Here is a 19,741-nt window from a genome sequence, read left to right on the forward strand (position 1 = left end):
AGGAAGAACACTCTGCTAGGTGTCAGAAAAAAAAGGCAAATTTTGATCCTGACTTGGAGGTTTGTCTGCAGGGTGTGTGTAGAGGAAAGGAAGATACTGACTAGATTACTCCTGCTTGACCTTATTTTCCCCCAATGTGAAAAAGACCTCTTATACAAACACACATGAGGCCTTTGTACATTTAACATCTCCTGTCTGGAGCAAAAATTTATTAAGATTCTGTTTGGAAATGATGTTTTAAAGTGAATCCTGATGATATCTATATGAATATGAAGACTGGCCAGGTGTCCTGGAGCTACTCTTTTGGTTTGTCCACAATGCCTGATGTATATACACATCTGCAGACTTCTTATTGTAAATCAGTAGCAGCCTAGCGGACAGAAGTTAAGGATTAGATTAAATTTGCAGATCAGTCCAGCAAAATATATATATATTTTCTTGTCTTCCTGCACCCCACTCCCAAACTCAGCTGTTTTTTTTTTTTCTCTGAGTCACTAACAAATTCCTGCATCAGTGCAGTACTATGGGCTGATGGAAAACCAGTCTTCAGACAGGCAATACTTTGAGCAGATACTAACCTGCTCATGGCCCTGTCGAATGATGTTAAGCATGGTGTTGCAGAGGTAAAGCTGTGTTAGATGCTACTATCAACACTAGATCTACTTAATTTTTAGCATTAAATGGATGCACAAAATCTCCAACAACATGATTTTACATCAGACTATTCCTTCTTGCAATCAAAAGGTGATCAGCAAGATTTAGCTGACTAGGTGATCAGATTAAAAGCAGTCCTTATTCCAAAACAATTCATAACCATTGAAAAGTGACAGATATGCAAACTGAATTTTTAAAAAAATGCTCCAACTGCTCACCTGAATGATCAAAAACTGTTAGAATCAGAGAATTAGTTCAAGACAACTATTTCAAAGCAGATTTTGAACTCATAATTTAAAAGTTTAACTTATAGGGGACATGAAGTTTAAAGCTTCAAGCAAGTTCATTAGCAAGCAATAGATTTACTCAAGCTAAAATCTGTTCTACTTTAATCAGAATGGCAATAAACATCAGTGACTGCTGTTGGGAGAGTCAGGAGGTAAGTAAGCTCCCATGTCCAGGAACACAACTTAACTCTTAGGCATGGAGATGGGATGGATAAATCCCACTTCAGAATACAACAAACACATCCCCATATTCTACTGTTTTGTTATGCATGATTCTCTGAAATTGGAATTTAAAAGTATCCTGTCACAAGGGTAACTTTTAGGACTACTAGCAGTGGTGTGACAATAATATCTAACAAAAAAAGATAAAAGAATAAATAGAGATAACAAGTAATTCTGATTAGTATATCAGCAGAGCCCTTCATCTCATCTTTTAAATTTAATTAACATAACCTTTCTTATTTTTTTTTTGCTAAGAAAGAAAATCCAGGAAAAATTTTGAGTTTCATAAAATAAAGGCTTATAATATTATGTTTTAATTAAAGTTGAATAAGCCTCCCAATGAATATTAATTTTTTAAAAGCCTAACCAGCAATACTACATTATTAAAAGCTGCATCAGTTATGTCAAAGAAATTAGTACTTGATTTTTCAAGATTCATCACCATGTTCTTAAGTATCTTGAAACTCAAATTCAAATAACGTTAATGTAATGTTGCAGTAGCCCAAAGTCTAAGAGCAAGAACTAAAGGCAGATATGTTCATTAATTGCAAAGAAGTTCACCAACCTCCCAAGTGTTGAAATGCTGAGATAAGGTGTATTTACCTGTGAAAACCTAAAAAAATAGGGGGGAGTGTTCCTGAAAAAATTTATTATCTCACCAGAATCAACTGCTCTCCATCCCACTCTCCATTCTGTAAAGGTTTGTGACACAAACTCGTAAAGTCTCACTCTTTTGTGTTTTCTTTCAAGTTCATGTCTTAAAGGAAGGAAGCAAAAATCCTTTACTTGGTGCGAACTCCCTATCAGTCATTTTATCTTTTGGATAATCTCATTTTCACCGCGAGTTCTGGCTTTAGGTCTCTCTTAAATTGTTGTTGGGGGTGGTGCAGGGGGAGTCAAAGTCGTTAAAACTGTCCCCAAAATGCGAACAATACCACGAATTGATAAAAATATAAAACCAGAGATTTCAAATAAAACAGCACGCACTCGCACTCTCAAACTCCCAGAGGAAAACGAAACAAAACAAGAACACAAAAACTTGGACTGTTCCAGTACACCCGCAAGGGTGGGGGGACTGGAGAGGTGCGAGCGCCTGCGAAGAGCCTTGGCCTCCCCTTTCCCAGGCCAGCAGGTTGCTCTTGGCAAACGCCTCAGACAACAATGGCCAGGATGGGCTTTGCTTGCGTCGCTAGTTAGCTGCGTCTGCCCCTGCCCGGAAAAAATAACCTATCTCAAAAGAATGACAAAATAGAGAAGCATGCGTTAGGCTACCAAGGAAACATCCTTCCCTCCCCCCAATTCCAAACCTCCATCAGATTCCCCACCAGGGACCAAAGATGAACCCACCACCAATCAAGTTCCTGCGCAAGTTATTTTATTTCCCGCATCCCCTCCACCTGCCGGGGCGGTGCTCGGTGCACCCCAGGCATCCCTCCGGCGACCCCCCGCGGGCTGCAGCAAAAGCGGGGCGCTTCGACAGGGTGGGGGCGGGCGGCTGCCGCGGATCCGGCCGGCTACCGCCGCAGCTTGGTGGCCTCCCATTGGCCACGACGCGGGCGGGGAGACTCAACGGAGGAGGGAGGCGGGGGCGAGGGCGGGGGCGAGGGCGGCGGCGGCAGCAGCAGCAGCGGGAGGGGATAGGAGAGGGGAGCGGGCCGCGCAGCCAGGCAGCGCGTGCGGCGAGCGCGGGAGAGCGGTGGCGGCGGCGGCTCGCCCAGATCGCGCTGGCGGAGGCCGAGCGGGGTGCGCTGGCAGCGGCGGGGGGCGGCGCGCGCGAGTGAGCGGCGTTGGGAGTGGATCCGCGGGCGGGTGCCGGCGCACAGGCAGCAGGGGCGGCCGCAGCGACAGCTGCGCGGGACGGAGCCGCGGCGGTAGCAGCCGTGCCGGCTTTCGGCGTCACCCCTACGCGGCCGAGGCCGGAGAACAGTCTCCAACTCGCCAGGGGACGGGGAAGGGGAGCCAAAAAGCGGCCCTCGGTCTCCACGCAGAGGCAAGGGCAGCGGGATTGCTGCCCTTTGTGGGCAAAGAGCGCACGGCCCAGAGCGCCCTCCCCACGGCGCTCTCCCCCGCATCTTCGTCGCACTGAGCGGCCCTGGAGAGGAGACCCAGAGGAAGCAAAACCACGAGCCCGAAACCTCGCGTTGAGGAGCTCCTGGGGAGCGCCATCCGCTCCACTTCCACCTCCGCATCCAACACTGGCCAAGGTCCCCGCCGCTGCATCCCTAGCGGCTTCCGCTGTGCGCCGGGCCGAAGCAGAGCCGCCTGCGCTGCCACCGCGGCCGCCTACACACACACACACACACACACACACACACACACACACACTCATACACACTCACACGCACCCCCGCCCGCCCTTCTCCCCCGCCCCCTCCCCAGCTCCTTGATCTCTCGGTCTGTTTTATTACTCCTGGTGCGAGTCCCGCGGACTCCGCGGCCCGCTATTTGTCATCAGCTCGCTCTCCATTGGCGGGGAGAGGAGAGCAGCGGAGAAGGGGGTGGGGTGGGGAGGGGAAGGGAAGGGGGTGGAAACTGCCTGGAGCCGTCTCTCCGCGCCGCTGTTGGTGCTGCCGCTGCCTCCGCCGCCGCCTCCGGCTCCTCGCTCGGCCCCTCTCCGCCTCCATGTGCCGGATAGCGGGAGCGCCGCGGACCCTGCTGCCGCTGCTGGCGGCCCTGCTTCAGGTACACGGCGGTCCCCGCGGGTCGGGCTGCGGGCGGGGTGGGGAGGGCGGCGCCGGGTCCCTTTGTTCCCCGCGCCGCTGCGGGGCCGGGCTGCGCACCCGGGAAGGGAGGTGCCGCACCGCGCTGCCGGGAACTGCGCAGGCACGAGGCTCTGGCCGGGTGCAAGGGCAGAGCTGCTGCGGCCAGCTGTTCTTACGCGCTTTCTCAGGCAGGGCTGGCGGGGTTGATCGCGGGCCCCCTTTGCTTCTCCTTCGGGGCCCGGTGAGCTCGTGCGGGATGTCCCCAGGCAGCCCAAGCGAGAGGCAGGACAACTCCCAGGTTTTGCAGTCTTCTGTGCTTCTCGCCCCTCGCATTGCACTTTGCTACAAATCTTTCCCCTTAAGGGACGGGTTGCGAGTTTGCAATAGGAATTCTCACTCTGGTGTTTTAGTTACGGGACTTGCTTCCACCCCACCCCACCCTGGCACCCGTGCGCAGCCTGGTGCCCGAGGGCTCTGTTGTCCTATTGTCTTTACCCCAACCCAGAGTTGCCTCTTATTCTTTTTCTTCTTTTGCCCTCACAATTCCATGTGTTGGTCCACCTGGAAAGAAAGCCTCGCCCCCTACTCCCACGGAGTGTTTGCGGGCGGGTGCCTCAGCACCCACACTCTGAACCCCGCACACGGGTAGCGGGCGGAGCGGGGAGAAGTTCCGTTACTCGGGTACTATTTATCTATCTCTGTCCGGTTGCCTCTGCCTGGATAGTGTCCCCGGGGCGCAGAGCTTGGAGCTTTCCTCACTTTTCTTACTCTTGAGAGCGCCGGCGAGCATTTTCATTGACTCTGTATTAGGAGGCTTCATCGCGGCAGGAAACACCTGCTCCAGGCAGGTCTCAGGTTCCCTTGACTCTCCGCGCCGCTGGCCCCCAGCCCGGCCCTCTGCCCAACTTTCTTGAGGTGTCCGGCCGGATCGTGCCCCCCCAGCCCCTTCCAGCCGCCAGCCGGATCCCGGGAAGACATTCTTGCTTAGTCCTGGCCGCGACCACCGTGCATAGCAGGGGCTACGTTGGGGTCTCTTGTTTGCCCTCCTCTGCAGTGGACCCCAGAGGAGGCTGAAAGAAAGGGGTGTGTCCATCCTCGCCGCGGGGCAGGGAATGTGTCCTGGAGACCACTGCGCGCAGCTATCTGGGGGTGGGGTGGCCTAGCGGGTGGCAGCCCAGACAAGTGCGGGCGCGGCTCGGAAGTGCCACTGCTGGGGGGGGGGAGTGGGAGTGGAAGGTGGGGACAGATGGTGAGGATCGCCCCCTTCCATGGTCTTCTTCTTGGGTCAGGGGCTGGCGCGTCCCTGCCGCCAGGAGCTGTGGGCGTCGTGATGGGACTGGACCGGCGCCCGCGGTCTCTGGAGCTTTCTCCCGCCGCCCCCTAGAGGGGTGTGGGCCGCGGCCGCGCTGAGCCCTGTCCATGGTGCGCCATGGTGCGGCTCACCAGGCCCTGCCCCACTCTGCTCTCTGCTCTTGGAGTCTTGCTCTCTCACTTTGCAGCTCGGCTTTCCCTAGCGCCGCTCCTAGGCCGCAAGGTCCGGATCATTCCTTTCCCCAGTCTTGGGTTTCTCCTTTTGTTCTTTCGTCTCCTGCTGGTCTTTCTCTCTCCGCTTCCCCCACTCAAAGGTCTCCATTCCCCCTACCCCCCACTCTCCCTGACTCTGATATTTTAGAACTATTAGACTAGACATTTTTGGCCTCTGCAGTTTTGGGTAGTGGATGGAATTTTTTTTTTCTAACTTGGAGGAGGAGACCTGCCAGTCACTTGATAACAAAAGTACCTCCTGTTATAAAACCGCCCTTTATTCTTCCAGCGCACACTCCTCATTCTTTCACCTACTGTCACTTCATTTATTGTTTCTTCTTTAAAAAATGGGGGTTTTGAAAGAGGTTAAGCTGCAGGAGAAGAAAGAAAGAAGTGCTACTTCAGAATGTTTTAAGTTAAAGGGAAGGCAAGACAAAGTTAAGAATTCTATGTAGATCATATTTCTCTTTTAACAAAGGAGATGTCATAAATCAAGAAACGATTTTTCATACCTCGAGTGGTCTTACTTATTTACAAACGACAGACCTTGAGTGTGAATCCAGCAGTACATAGTTATTTTCCCAAAAGTTTCATCAAAAGTGTAGGTTCTAATTGAATACTGTGCGGTGAAGTTAGGGTAGGAGGAGGTATTTGTTGGTCGTTAATACCTAATACCGTGGAAAGTAAAAATGTAAAACAATCTCAATTCCTCTTTTATGTATCTGCCTTGATATCAGGAGTGAATTTTGGACATAATTTTTTAAGTATTTTAAAAATATTTTATATAAACATTAGAAAACAGTATATTCCCATGTATATTCTTTCTTGTTTTCTTCTGTACTGCTGTTGACTTTTATAAACCTTCACAAGGGAGGACATTGTAACTTGGTCATCAAGTCTCTTGTCAGTCTTCTATCATGAGTGCAGAGTGAGCAGTAACATTGAATGGCTTGAAAGGTCATTAAGAATGGAGGCAAGAGAGTTTATGTAAGGTGAGTTTGGGGGTTAAGTGCACCATGTGGTTTGTACAACTCAGATTAGAAATGACTTTAAGTGAACAGTCTGCTTTATAACGGAGCACTCTGCAGATCTATCTGCAAGGTGAAGGTGGCTCCTCTGCAGTCATCTGCTATTAAAGTCTACCTTTCTTCAGTCCAGACTAAGCAGCCAAATATTTTAGAAAAGAGAATGGGCAGGTTATTAATGTAGATAAAAAAAACAACCTTTTTTTTTTCTCAGACGAGTTAAACATACTTGAATGTTCAGAGACCTCTGTGCTTTTAATTCTAACGGAAGTGTCCATGATCTTTGATTCACTTTGAGAGATTCTTTATTAGTTTATTGTTAATCTAGATTTACATAATTCTAGTCAATTTTACATTTGATATTCAGCTTCAAGATTTCCTAGGCTTTTCCTCATTTTAACTTAAGATGTTACCATTGTCCTTTACATTAAAATTTTTTTGAACATTAAGCTTAACTGGTTACATGATAAAACTTTATCTGACAAAGTTATGCTTAGCTTTCTTTTAAAGTTATACAAGGGACTTTCAAATACTTACATAGGCTTATCATTAGAGAAAAAAATCAGTTTTATTTCTGCTACCAATTCAGTAATTAATATATTAGAAACTTGTTTTGTTTTTTTAGTTCACATCTTAGTTGCTTAGCCCATTGTTCTAGTCTAAACACACTTGAATGGGATGTGAGACAACTAGGACAATACAATGTTCATAGAAATTTTAGATTCTTAGTCTTATATAAACCTTGGTTTTGATTCTTGTGAGTACCCTAAAAAAGGAGATGCATAAATCATACCTATTTTTCACCTGTTATGTGCAGACTATAAAGTGATTGCTATATTAACACAGGGAACACATAAAAAAGAAAGAAGCTTTATTTTAGGATGTGAAAATATGGAATTCAGTAATCATTTGAAGTATAAAACATTTATTCATTCTCAGTGTTTATGTTTGTTGTTTGTTTTTCCATTTGTCTTTGTAACTTAAGAAGCATTAACTTAGTTTGTAGTCATAGTTTATTTTACTTATAGAATGTAGTTGTGTATATCTTGGTGCATGTCTTTATTCCTAATAGGTGGTCCAGTACAAATTCACTAGGTGTGATTTGAAAAATAATAATTAGCATACCCTAAAATGTATTATGGGCAGATGTTTAATAGATGAATATATACACACACAGTCTCCAAAAACAAGTTCAGAATATACAGAGTATACCTTTTCATTTTTGTACCTACATGGGAGTTTGCCCTGACCTTCTTCCAAAAACTCAAAATGAGACTTTATAAGAGGAAATTCTTTTTTAAATTTTCAATTTTTGCATATAGACAAGTCTTCCTGGAAGATTATTTTGGTGACAGTATATTGCACCAAACTATCTTTAATTTTCTTTTTCATTAAAAATTTTCAATTCTTAAATCTGTTGTGCCTCATTAAGCTTTAGGGTTATTAATCGGAAAATGTCAAGATTTAAAGCAACAGTTAATCTTGCTGTAAAATGCTGCTGCTTCTTTTTTCTTTCTAAATCCTAAGTGACTCAGATCTCCATCCTGTTTTCAAGGGGATATTTTCAAGTTAGAAGAGTGGATTTTTTTTCAGGGAAAATCAGAGCTGTTATTTGAGAAGTGTAGTGTTTGTGTATACATGCTACCATTTTTGCCCAAGTTAACATTATTCAAATTTGTTCTTTTGGCTCAAATACAGAAAGTAATCAAGTTTAAGCACTTCTTAGACTTGGCAGCGAATTTTATCAATCATTTAAAAGTATGATGAATTGGAAATTTGGATTTTGTTATTTGAATAAGTATTTTATATCTATCATCAGTCCACCTTTTAGAAATCAAATATACAAATATATTCAGGTTGGGTAAAAAACTACAAATTAAAACATAATTTGTAGCAACAAGTCACTATTTATGTGCCATGTATCTGTGTTTTTCCTAATAAAATTTTATTTTTAATATTTTTGAGAAATTGTATCTATTTAAGCAACTAATAATTTTATGTTTAGTGAGATATCAGGAAATGCTTTAATTAAACAACACTGTTTATGCTGGAAAAGAGGCATATGCCAATTAATATTTTATTAAGAGCCATATCTTCTATATATGTAAAGTGATAGAGCAGGCAAAATAAAGCAAATTCAGAAGATTAATGGGACCTTTTGAAAGATGGATTTAAAGATCATGACTTATGTTAAAGTTTGTTTTTCAAAAGAATTTAGTTTACACATAAGTAGTCTTGCTCAGTGTATTATTTTTTGTTACTCTTAAGTACTCATTCTACTTCCTTATGTGTGGTCCACTTCAGAATACACAGGCACCATGAGAATAGGTGAAATGACAGCATTCAGAGCCCTTGGTTTGCATGTGTATGTAGGTACGTTTCTCCCCCCCCCTTCTATATATATGTACACATATATTGAGGGATGGTAACTACAAATGTGTCTCCTGCAACATCCAGTACAGTTTGGCATGTGTCAATACTTGATTGATTATTTTGTGTGTGTAATGACAAATAGTTTGGACATCATGAATATAACTAGTGCAAATGAGCTGCTCTTATAGTATCAAGGGCAGGAGCTAGTGTTAAGGGTAGGAATCCTGGATTTCTAATCTGGTGCAGATGTGATCTCTTCTCTTAAACTCCTGTGACCTCATTTTCCTCAACAGTAAAATCTTGGTTCTGGTAAGATTAGTTGGTCCTTAATGGATTTTCCAGTTATGTGATTTTGGTGTTGTTTGAAAATATCTCAAATATCTCTTCAAAGATTTTGGAATGACTAATTTGCACCCAAAATATGTGAATTTTCAGAAACTTGGAGGAATAAAAAGTGATTTTTTTGAAGGCTTGGTAATAATTAACAGTGGTTTATCATACACAATGGGTTAAAAATCATCTGTATTTTTATTTTTTAATTAAAATTTTCTTTATTAACTAGGATGCTTTTATCAGTAAAAGTTAAACTATTTTGGGTAAGGGAGGTAGATTTAAAGAAAGTAGTGTTACTGAGAATAAAAATTACACATTTTATTGCTTTTAGGCTCTGTGTTTGGGAGAATATAGCCTCCATAGAGCCTAATGAATTGAGTGGTATGGCTCAGCAATAAAACTATCACCCTTTGTTCTAGTCCTTCTCAAGTTACTTTTCTACAGGTATTCCTGTAGGAAATATTTATTGAGGCATTATTTCTGATCACAAGATTGGATTAGTTGATTTCTGAATGTCCATCAGTTAGAAATGATTTGATAAAATATGGTGTAATGTCCATCCATATTTGAGAACTCCTACTGAATGGCACATTTAGACTTCCTACTTTGACTTCAAAAAGTTGCTCATTAAATCATCCCATGTTTGGAGAATAGCTGTGTACCTAGAAAAACAACACAGGAGGCCAGCCAAAATAATCAGGTTTCAGGCTTCTGAATGCCAACGAACTGGATGTAACTGAAGAATAGAAAATTGAAGAAGAATATAAATAAGCTCATGATGACCTAAACTATCATTAGAGCACTCTGAGGTTAAATTAGAAGAACTTGTAGTTGGCTGAACTCTAAGTAGGTCCAAAGGAAGATAGGCTACATAATGGATAAGTTTCCATGTTGGCCTCTTAGAAGGATCATATTGTACTCTCCATGCCTAGAGGGTTTTATTTTTTGGTTAAACCATTCCCCTGACTGATCATTTGGGAGAATATTAATTTTCCATCTATTCTCATGGTGGATGTGTAGTCTGAAATCGACCTTACTGGTATCTCTGGAAGTTGATGCATGAAAGAACGGTTAATATAGGAATTAGATATTCTAGTCTAGTGACTGCCTTGATTTTCAAGTTAACAATTCAACTTGGAATTTTCCAAGTAGAGAATTTGTTGTGTAAAATTTTTTAAAACAGCTTGAGTTACTTAAAAGGAAGTGCTATTATAAATATAATATGACATGCATAAAAAGTAACTTGGAGAGAGGCTTGATCCATGATCTGTTCTAGGGTTTTCATTCACAGAATATGCATGCACATGCTAAAAAGAAGGAAGGGAGGAAGGCAGACTGGCTGCTTAGTGCTGCACTTACATACTACTACATATTGTAATTATAATTTTAACATTAGAGTTGGTGCTAATTTTTAAAAAATATATGTGGCCTTCATAATTTAAGACATTTATACCCTGATTCCCTGCCCATTCCAATAAATTATTTAACATTTTGGTGAATGAAGGAATTAGTTAAAAAAAATTAAGAGGCATAACTTGGAATCTTTATTATTCCAAAAATTTGGGAACTGGAAATGCAAAATAACGATTTTTCCTCATTATTAAAATAAAATTTGAGTTTATTAAATTTTATTTTTCCTTTTTTGATGCCAGGGTCTTGCTGAGTTGTTTAGGACTTCATTAAGCTACCGAGACTGGCTTTGTACTTGTGATCCTCCTGCCTCAGCCTCTTGAGCCACTAGTATTACAGGCCTGTGCCACCAAGCTCAGCCTGACTATTCAACCTTCTTTTACATCAAATATTGGACTTTGATTTTATTACTTGTATGAAGGGTTGTAAGGATTGCCATTTTAATTTTTTCCCCACATCTGCAATTTTATGGCATTTCACAATATATTTTGTATTTAGTAGTTGACAGTAGGTCATTTGGGTAATTCAGAAGAACACATATATCAGAAAACTGTTAAAAGTTTAGATATTTGCTGCCACTTCAGAACTTTTTAAAAAAACTACTGTTAGTATTAAAGCTTAAAAATTAAATATATTTAATTTCATGTTATTTCAGTTCATCATTTCTATAACCCTCTGAGATAGATGGTTCTATTTCTGTCTTAGAGATGGTGAAACTGGAAATTAGACAGTTTAGAAATCCAAACTGTCATAGTAAAGTTGAACTCAACTCCAGAGCACAGAATTCTTCCCCTTCGTCATGCTACAACCTTTTTTATCTACTGCTTAGGGAATGGATATTACGTGAACAGTTTCAGTTCCTTTCTTCTGAGTTAGATGTTTTATTTTCTATAGGTAACTCTTGAGTTTCACTCTCTATTTAATCTTGACCTTAAATATTTTGCTTTCTTTTGGTGTTTGAAGCCAAAACGTAATGCTTAATGAAGATGTTTGTTCACCTTTTAAAAGTTCTCTTGGAGAAAAAAGAAGAAACTGAGCAAGACAACTCATAACCCATTTTTGAAAGTTTTCAAGTTGTGTTGATCAATAAATAACATGCTGAGAAATGCTCAGAAATTTATGTATTATATTTGTGCAGTACTGGGGATTGAACCCAGGGATACTCTTATCAATGAAGTACACCTCTAGCCCATTTATTATTTATAGACAAAGTCTCCCTAAGTTTCTGAGGCTGTCCTTGATCTTGAGATCCTCCTGCCTCAGCTTCCTGAGTAACTGGAATTACAGACACGTGCCAATGCACCCAGCTTCAAAAATAATATAAACATATATATTTTGGGGTGAATCCTCAAACTTAAGCTCCTAAACTCTTAGTCTATAGACTACACGTTTTTTTGAAAATCGTTTCACTGTGAAAATAAATTCAAGAGACTCCACCAATTTTTGAAGTGCGTTTATGTTGAATGGCACATTTTCCATGTTTGAATACTTTGAATTACCTTGTTTTCCCCCACAAATGAAGTTATTTGGTGTCTTTTAAAATACATATGTCTGCATCTCAACAGGATTTACTACAAATAATGAAAATTTCCTGTAAATATTCTGTGGAGTAACTAACAGATACTCATTTGTTTGCTGTTGAGAAAACCTAGAACTGTTTTATTTGTAACTTGACCTGTTGTGAGTGAATGGATATACTTGACGTGTCTGTAATTCTGTAATCTTGCACAAAATGTATATTAGTTGGTTGAGAAGCTATTAAGTGAAACTTAAATAAATTACTAAGAAACAATTCATTTATTAAGTTAAATAAGGATATAACCCATGCCTGCTTAACATAACTCTTTAAATAGAGATTGTGACCATTTAAAAATTTTTTTTTGGTCCTTTGTTGTCTTAATTGGTTAACACAAAGGTTCAAAGTCTGAAGTTCATTCTTTATAACTTCATGGTCCAGTAAATAAAGTTTGTTGTGTAAAGCCAGAATATGGCTTTTGTAGTTTTATGACATTCATCCCTGGTAGAAGCTATTTGGTATCAACTTCTCAAAGATTAGGTTCTAATATCTTGCAGCCTCATATTTAATGGAATTCAAAATTCAGATCATACACACACATACATGCATACATGCACACACACACATTTATTTTATGGAAACATCAAGTACATTTCAGGAAATTGCACATATAAATGAGCATTCTACTAAATGTTCCTAAACTGAACATAATGTTTTATCAGCATTGAATGAGAACAACTTTACCAGCCACCTAGAAGCACCCCCTTCCAACTTTAACCATCCCCCAATAGTAACTATTTACTTGATTTCTAACAACATAGATTATTGTTGTTTTATCTTGTAATTATGAAATCATACACCATATTGTTTTGTATTTGATATCTTCCAGGTAATGCATGAAATCATATATTTCTGTCATGTATACTTGTACAGTCTCGAAATTAAGAAAGATTCATGGGCACTCTAGAAATATCTGGGAGGTTAAGGAAGTTGAAAATTGATAATAAAAAAAGATTTGTTACATTGCAGCTAAAGGTCACTTGCACATTTGTGGTGTCAAGCCACTAACACCTTTTGTGTGTTTTCCTATTTCGGATGTCTTTTTCTGTAGTCTGGTAATTGGCCAATATTGCTGAAGCCGGGAACCAAAGACATTTGGAATTCTGTAAGTTGCAGCCTTTCTTGCTCTTCCTTTTATCAGAAAGAGACTAGAAGCAAAGAACTAAATATCTTTCTGACTGGAAGTTTCCATGCAGGAGACTTGGGTGTTAACAGATTCTAATCTATTTATGATGCTTCTTAATACCTTCTCTGAGCTTACTGGTGACCCAATTTTCAGCAAAGGCCTACACAGTGTTTTATTCATGTTTTTAATTTCATAAAGCTTCCACGAAGGGGCTTATAATGCCCGCACTGTTAGTTTTCTGGCTTTTCAGCATACATTTGGGTACAGTTGACCCTCTTTTGCATTTGTGTAGCATTTTTTTTTAAAAAAAGATCTGAGTTAGCAGAGCGAAATGGTGCACACCTATAATCCAGAGACATGGGAGGCTGAGGCAGGAGGATCACAAATTCCAGGCCATCCTCAGCAACAGAGTACCACCCTGTTTCAAAACAGAAAATTTAAAAAGACTGGTGATGTAGGTTATTGGTTAAACACTCCAAAGTTTAATCCCCAGTAGATCTGTGGGGTATGAGGGGGGTGGCAAAACAAGATTTGAGAAGCTGGGAGGATTGCAAAGTGCTCATCCTTGTCCAGAGATCTCTCTCTCTCTTTTTTTCTTTTCTTTTCTTTTTGTTTTGATATTGTGGATTGAACGCCGGGGGTACTTAACCACGGAGCCACACCCCCTTCCCTTTTTAGAGACAGGATCTTGCCAAATTGCTCAGGACCTGCATAAATTTCTGAGGCTGGCTTTGAACTTGCAATCCTCCTGCTTCAGCCTCCAGAGGTGCTGGGATTACAGGTGTGTACCACCATGCCTGGCAGAGATCCTTCTTTCTTGAGCCCTTTCTCTGTTTATAATGGGTCTATGTTAGGTCTACAGGGTAGATGGAGGAGTCTGTGCCCAGTGATGAAGAAATTAAATTCCATAGTTAGTTGCCCACCAGAGGTCTGTTTGCTTCAAGACAGCTCTAATTTATTTATCTTCTTACATGTGTGGACTTTATTTTACTATATTTAGGAAGATTGTACTCTTTTGTGGACTTAGCTTATTGATATATAGTTTTTATTTAAGCTTGCTTTAGCCTGTACACATTATTTATGATCTTTTAACTATAGAAGTAATTGTTTATATACAGCGTGTATATTTTCAGTATTAAATTTTATTTACAGTTTTATCTTCTCTGACAGGTAAATAAAAACCTTTGGGGACAAATGTCATAACCATTGATTTAATTTATAAATTGATTTCAGTACCTTGTAAATGAAACTGAGTTAAATGCATGGTTTGGTTTATGGTCTTTCCCTTTATTTGAGACCTTCTTGATGGGGCTTTGTTTTAAAGGGAAATTGTGGCATATTTAAATGTAGATAATAATGGATTACTCTGCACATTATTTACAATATTTTAGGATGAAATTAAAATAATTTTTGAAAATTGATTATGGTTTTTATTACTGTATTTGCATGTGTAATGGATATTGTCAAGATTTCAATTTCATATTTTACTTAATGTTGATTCTTCATCATTAAAATATAAATATATATATTATATATATATATAATGTTTTTCTGAAATACTATTCTAGTGGGAGAGCCAAGATATAAACTGACAACTTTCTGAAACTTCATGCTATATCAAATATTTATATTTTCACATTTAGATATTTTACTTCCCTGAAATTTATTTTTGTATGTGGTGTGAAGTAGGGGGTCTTGCTTTATTTTTTTCCCTAAGATTTTATATATCTATAAAATACATACACACAACAACACATTTTTCTCATTTATCAAATTAAATTTCTATTTTTTTAACTGAAAAGATTTCTTTATGAAGCATAAGATTTCTATGTGTTTTGGGATCACTGTCTTTGTTCTCTATTCAGTTAACCTGATCTGGGAGTCTAGAGAGGCAGTGTAGTATAGTGGTTAAGAAAGAGCACTCTGGAGCTAGAGGTCCGGCGTTGGTTCCCTGGCCCTGACATCTGTTTGTCTTGTGAATGTTGTCAACATATAAGACATTTCTGTCACTTAGTATGCCCATTTATGAAGTGGGGATAATCAGTATTACCATGGGGTTACAATGCAAGTAAATGGGTCTATGTGTGATAGAAAAGTACTTTAATGCAGTGAGTGACATGTTAGATCTTTGAAAATTTGGGGACCTGGTCAGTACCATTTGTTTTACACAAACACAGTCAAGGGAAATGTAATTATTTGGGTAAATTTAAGGACTTAATTGTGAAGGCTTTGTTCTATATTCAATATTATAGCTGGCTGACTTAAGCTTTGCATAGATGATCTATCACCAGTGTTCCTTGGACCACCCTTGGAAACCATAATTGAAAGGAACATATTTTAACAACCCTTCTTAAATTCTAACAGATGTTACCTAGGTTGATACAATGCCACCACCTATATAATTAGGGAAAAAGATTAATGTATATAGAGTGTTATTCTGCTAGTGATTTGATTTGGAAGTAGTAGGCAATTGGGCAGGAATTGTTCTGGTGTCTTCTCTAGCTCTCTTCCTTTTTTGATTTATTTCTTGAATATCCTGGCATGGACTCATGCATGCATGTACACATGTATATGTATGTTTGTATTGAGACTGGACTGGAACCGGAGTTATGCAATCTCTGAATACATTTAACATAACATTGAGGACCCCATAGAGGAGAGGGTTGAGTAGATGGTATCAGCACAGCATCTGCAAAAAGTGAAAGTGGAATCATTCTTCTCATAGATGCTGATTTGTTGGCAATTAAATACGGGAAATGTTGCTTTTAGCTTCATATAATTCCATCCTGATAATAGCTATTATTTTTGCCAAATTGCTATGTTCTAGGTACAGTTCTAAGCATGTAAACATGTATTAATTTATTTAATTTTCTAAAGCATTATACTCATTTTATATATGAGGACACCAAACATGGATTGGTTAGCTCATGTGTCCATGTTTCTTTTGCTCAGTGACAGTGCTGAAATTCACATGCAAGTAGACAGATGTCAGAGCTTGTCTTCCCAGGTTTAATATGTATTTGAATTCAAGTGAAAAAAAAATAAAGTAACTTGATTCCTATTTCTATTCTTTTTTGTATGTTCTAAGATAACCCTTTTTGAAAACTTTGATTTGAAATATATAAGGCACACATATACACTTGAGAATAAATTATATAAATATATTCATATTAACTACCAGCCAGGTTAAGAAATAGAATATTGCCCCTACCTTGGAAGTCCCCAGAATTCTGCTCCCATTTTCCTTCTTCCTCCCAGATATAACAATGATCCTGATTTTTCTAATATTAATTGCTTTCTTTTATAGCTTAGGCATCTATGTATATAATTCTTTAAATATGTATATATAGAGAAATGTTTTATATATGTATATATCTCATGCATAGATGTATAAATGTGTCAAGCTCATATGTGTGTGTGTGTATATATATGTACATAAAGTCATGTATTTTTCTGTGATTTGCTCTTTCTATTCAGCATTATGCCGGTAAGATTCATTCAGTTGAGTCCTGAAGCTATAATTTGTTCATTTCCTTAATGTAGAGCGAGCGTTGCTTGCTATAGATATGGTACAGCTTGCTTATTTGGTTTATTGTCGCTGGACCTAGGTGTGTAATTTCAGATTTTTGCTGCTATCAACATTCCTATACATGTCACCTGGGATACCAAGAATGCCCTGAATACTCTGGGGCTGTGTTTTTCAAACTTTAGCTTATGTTAGAATCATCAGGAAACTTACTAAAACAAACCTTTCCCCTTGAGCTTCTGATTCAGTAAGTCCACAGTATTCTGAGCATTCCTGTGTCTAGCCCCAGTGTGAGAGCACTGTTCTACTTTGTACCTGTACCTATGAGTAGAATTGCTGGATTGCAAGCCATGCACATATTCGTCTTTTTTTTTTGTATTTTTAGTTGTAGATGTATTTATTTATTTTTATTGGTGCAGAGGATCAAACCCAGTGCCTTACATATGCTAGGCAAATGCTCTACCACTGAGCCACAGTCCCAGCCCCATGTTTATCTTTACTAGCCAGAGCAAGAGTGTTTCCTGAATTGGTCCACCAGCACTTCATGCATACCTTTTACCCATAATTTTAGATACTCATTATAATCAAATTAATTTTTTATGGACTGTATAGTAGTAGCTCTTTTTGTTTGTTTGTTTGTTTGTATGTTTAATTTGAATTTTCCTGGTTATTGAGTTTGAAGATAGGTTTATGTTTGTTTTGGCTTTTTTTCCTTCAGTCAAGTGAACACTCGCCTCTTGGATAAAATTCATAGCTTCCCTGAAGCTTGGCCTTGCTGGCCATTCCCTTTGCCTAACATCTTCTTTCATGGCTTGTATGAAGGTGTTTTCAAGGATTAGGAGTCTTCTTGAAAGCTGATTGCATCTAGTATTTGCTCACTGTGTTTACTGTGTGCCAGAATAAGCCCTTCACCTGTATTGTTTCATGTAATCTAACCTCACCTATTTTTCCCTGCAGATAGGTAGGCATTGTTATAGATGGTCATTGTTGCCATTATCTGCTTCACAAACATCTGAACCAGAGCCAGGTTAGAACCACTCACCAAAACACACAGCTAGCAAAGAGGTGGCAGAGGGCTTGAACTGAGTTACACCTTTCTGGTAATTACTCAAGAAGTTTCACACACACACAAAAAAAAAAAAAGAAGAAGAAGGAGGAGGGGGAGGGGGAGGAGGAGGAGGAGGAAGAAGAAGAAGAAGATGAAGAAGAAGAAGAAGAAGAAGAAGAAGAAGTAGTAGTAGTAGTAGTAGTAGTAGTAGTAGTAGTAGTAGTAGTAGTTGTTCCTTGGAAATCTGCAAAACACTAAACCCAATGGAAGCAAAAGGATTTGGGCTTTTTTAGTTTTTGTGGTGCTGGGAATGGAAGCTAGGACCTCATGCATGCTAGATAAGTCCCCCACCACTCCCTCGCACTGGATTTGAACTTTACAATGAAGTCTTAAAGGATCTCAGTTTCTGGGAGAAAACTTTAACCTAATGAATGGGAAGATCTAACAGATTGAGTTCAGTGCAAGATAGATTACCACGGAAACAAGCGATTCCTGTGAATGGCCATATAGCTCTTTGGTGCTGACTTAAATAGACGCAAGTATCTAATTAATGGTTTGTGGTTCCTTCTATAAATTACTGTCCCTCCTGATCTTACAGTAGTTTGTCCCAGAACTGTATTCACTCAGTAATCCAGGAGTACATGTAACTTTCTGTTCTCAGCTCTTGGCTTCCCCAGGCTCTTATAAAGTCCTGGTTGTCTGCTCTCAGACCCTGAGCATCAAGCCAGCCTAAAGGGCTCATGGCCATGGCCTTGCTGGTGGCATAGCCATGCTATTTGGCATGATTTCCTTTAATCTTTTAGCCTGAGCCTTGGAGCACTAAGGAAGTTTGTGATTTTTTAGAATAATTTTGTTGTCTTTGAAAGCGTATAAAAATAGTACTTCTCATCCATCTAAATTCAAATGAAAACAAAAATATAACATTTTTTTTTTCTGATAAGGACAAGGCTGGGGAATGTGGGGTAGATGTTTCCAGTTACCCATTATCTTCCATTTTTGACAGTGCAGGATTTGGACCATTTCTACTGGGTTTGTTGCCCTTTAAGAACTGCAACTTAAACAATACTTGAACTGACTGGCTGTAGGCTGCTCCCGGCAGAAAAGAGCTGATGAAGAGACTTTATTCTGTATGCTGATTGTTTTATCCAAACTCACCAATGAGGTGATAGATAGAGCTCACAAGTATTGTTGCTAGTGTAATTTCTACTACATGTAGAGAATAAGGGTTCTATGCCATTGAACCAAGATTTTGAAATAGCCATTGAGCCCATGATTTTTAACCTGTGGGCTCATGCCAAAGCAAGATGACTGTTCCAAAGGTAGAGATGTCTGTCAAGATTGTCTTACTCTCAATTTCTTGCAATCGTCTTGCAACCTACAGAGTTAGAAGGCAAACCAGTACCTGCTCTTGGAAGAGTTAGAACACACAAAACTGGTTTCTGGAGCCTATGCTACATGTTTCAAAGATCTTAGTAGAAAGAGAGGCCATGCCTTCTGGGGGAAGGGCTGAGAATGGGCTGAGAAAATGTTCTCAGTTTCAGCCTTTCTTGGATGCTGGAAGGTCTAAGCATCAGAGAAGATGGGTACCATTGGTCATTTCTGAACCTTGAAATATGGTAGCAGTAACCCAAATGTCACCTTTCTGAAAGAGAATGGTGTGCACATGTGGATTCCCCCTTCCTCTCACCCAACCCAGGTGCTAAGCTTGACTTCCCACTGGATGTCTCTCCCAGTTGAGTTTCAGTTCACAACCAGCACATTCCGACCTCCTTTGCCTTCAAGCCGCTTGAGTCTGACAGCAGTGCTGGCACCAGTGTGGGCTCCATCTGTGGATGACTAGTGATAAGCTCTCTCTGGAGCAGGGTGTTTTCAATTTCTTGCCATACTGGCCCTTTCCATGCCGTTCATGGGCTTGTTTTGGCCAAAAGCAGGCCT

General features: G+C 40.2%; 1 protein-coding gene across 1 annotated transcript in view; it reads left to right on the forward strand.

Moving 5' to 3' along the window:
* The first annotated feature begins 3,711 nt into the window (after positions 1-3,711).
* Cdh2 (cadherin 2) overlaps positions 3,712-19,741 on the forward strand; it is a 209,504-nt gene continuing 193,474 nt past the window's right edge. The window contains exon 1 of the mRNA XM_078030212.1: positions 3,712-3,845. Coding sequence (XP_077886338.1) covers positions 3,786-3,845 — 60 coding nt within the window. The 5' untranslated portion in view covers positions 3,712-3,785. The remainder of the gene's footprint in view (positions 3,846-19,741) is intronic.

The sequence above is a fragment of the Ictidomys tridecemlineatus genome, chromosome 13 (genome assembly GCF_052094955.1).
Source record: "Ictidomys tridecemlineatus isolate mIctTri1 chromosome 13, mIctTri1.hap1, whole genome shotgun sequence".
Lineage (NCBI taxonomy): Eukaryota > Metazoa > Chordata > Mammalia > Rodentia > Sciuridae > Ictidomys > Ictidomys tridecemlineatus.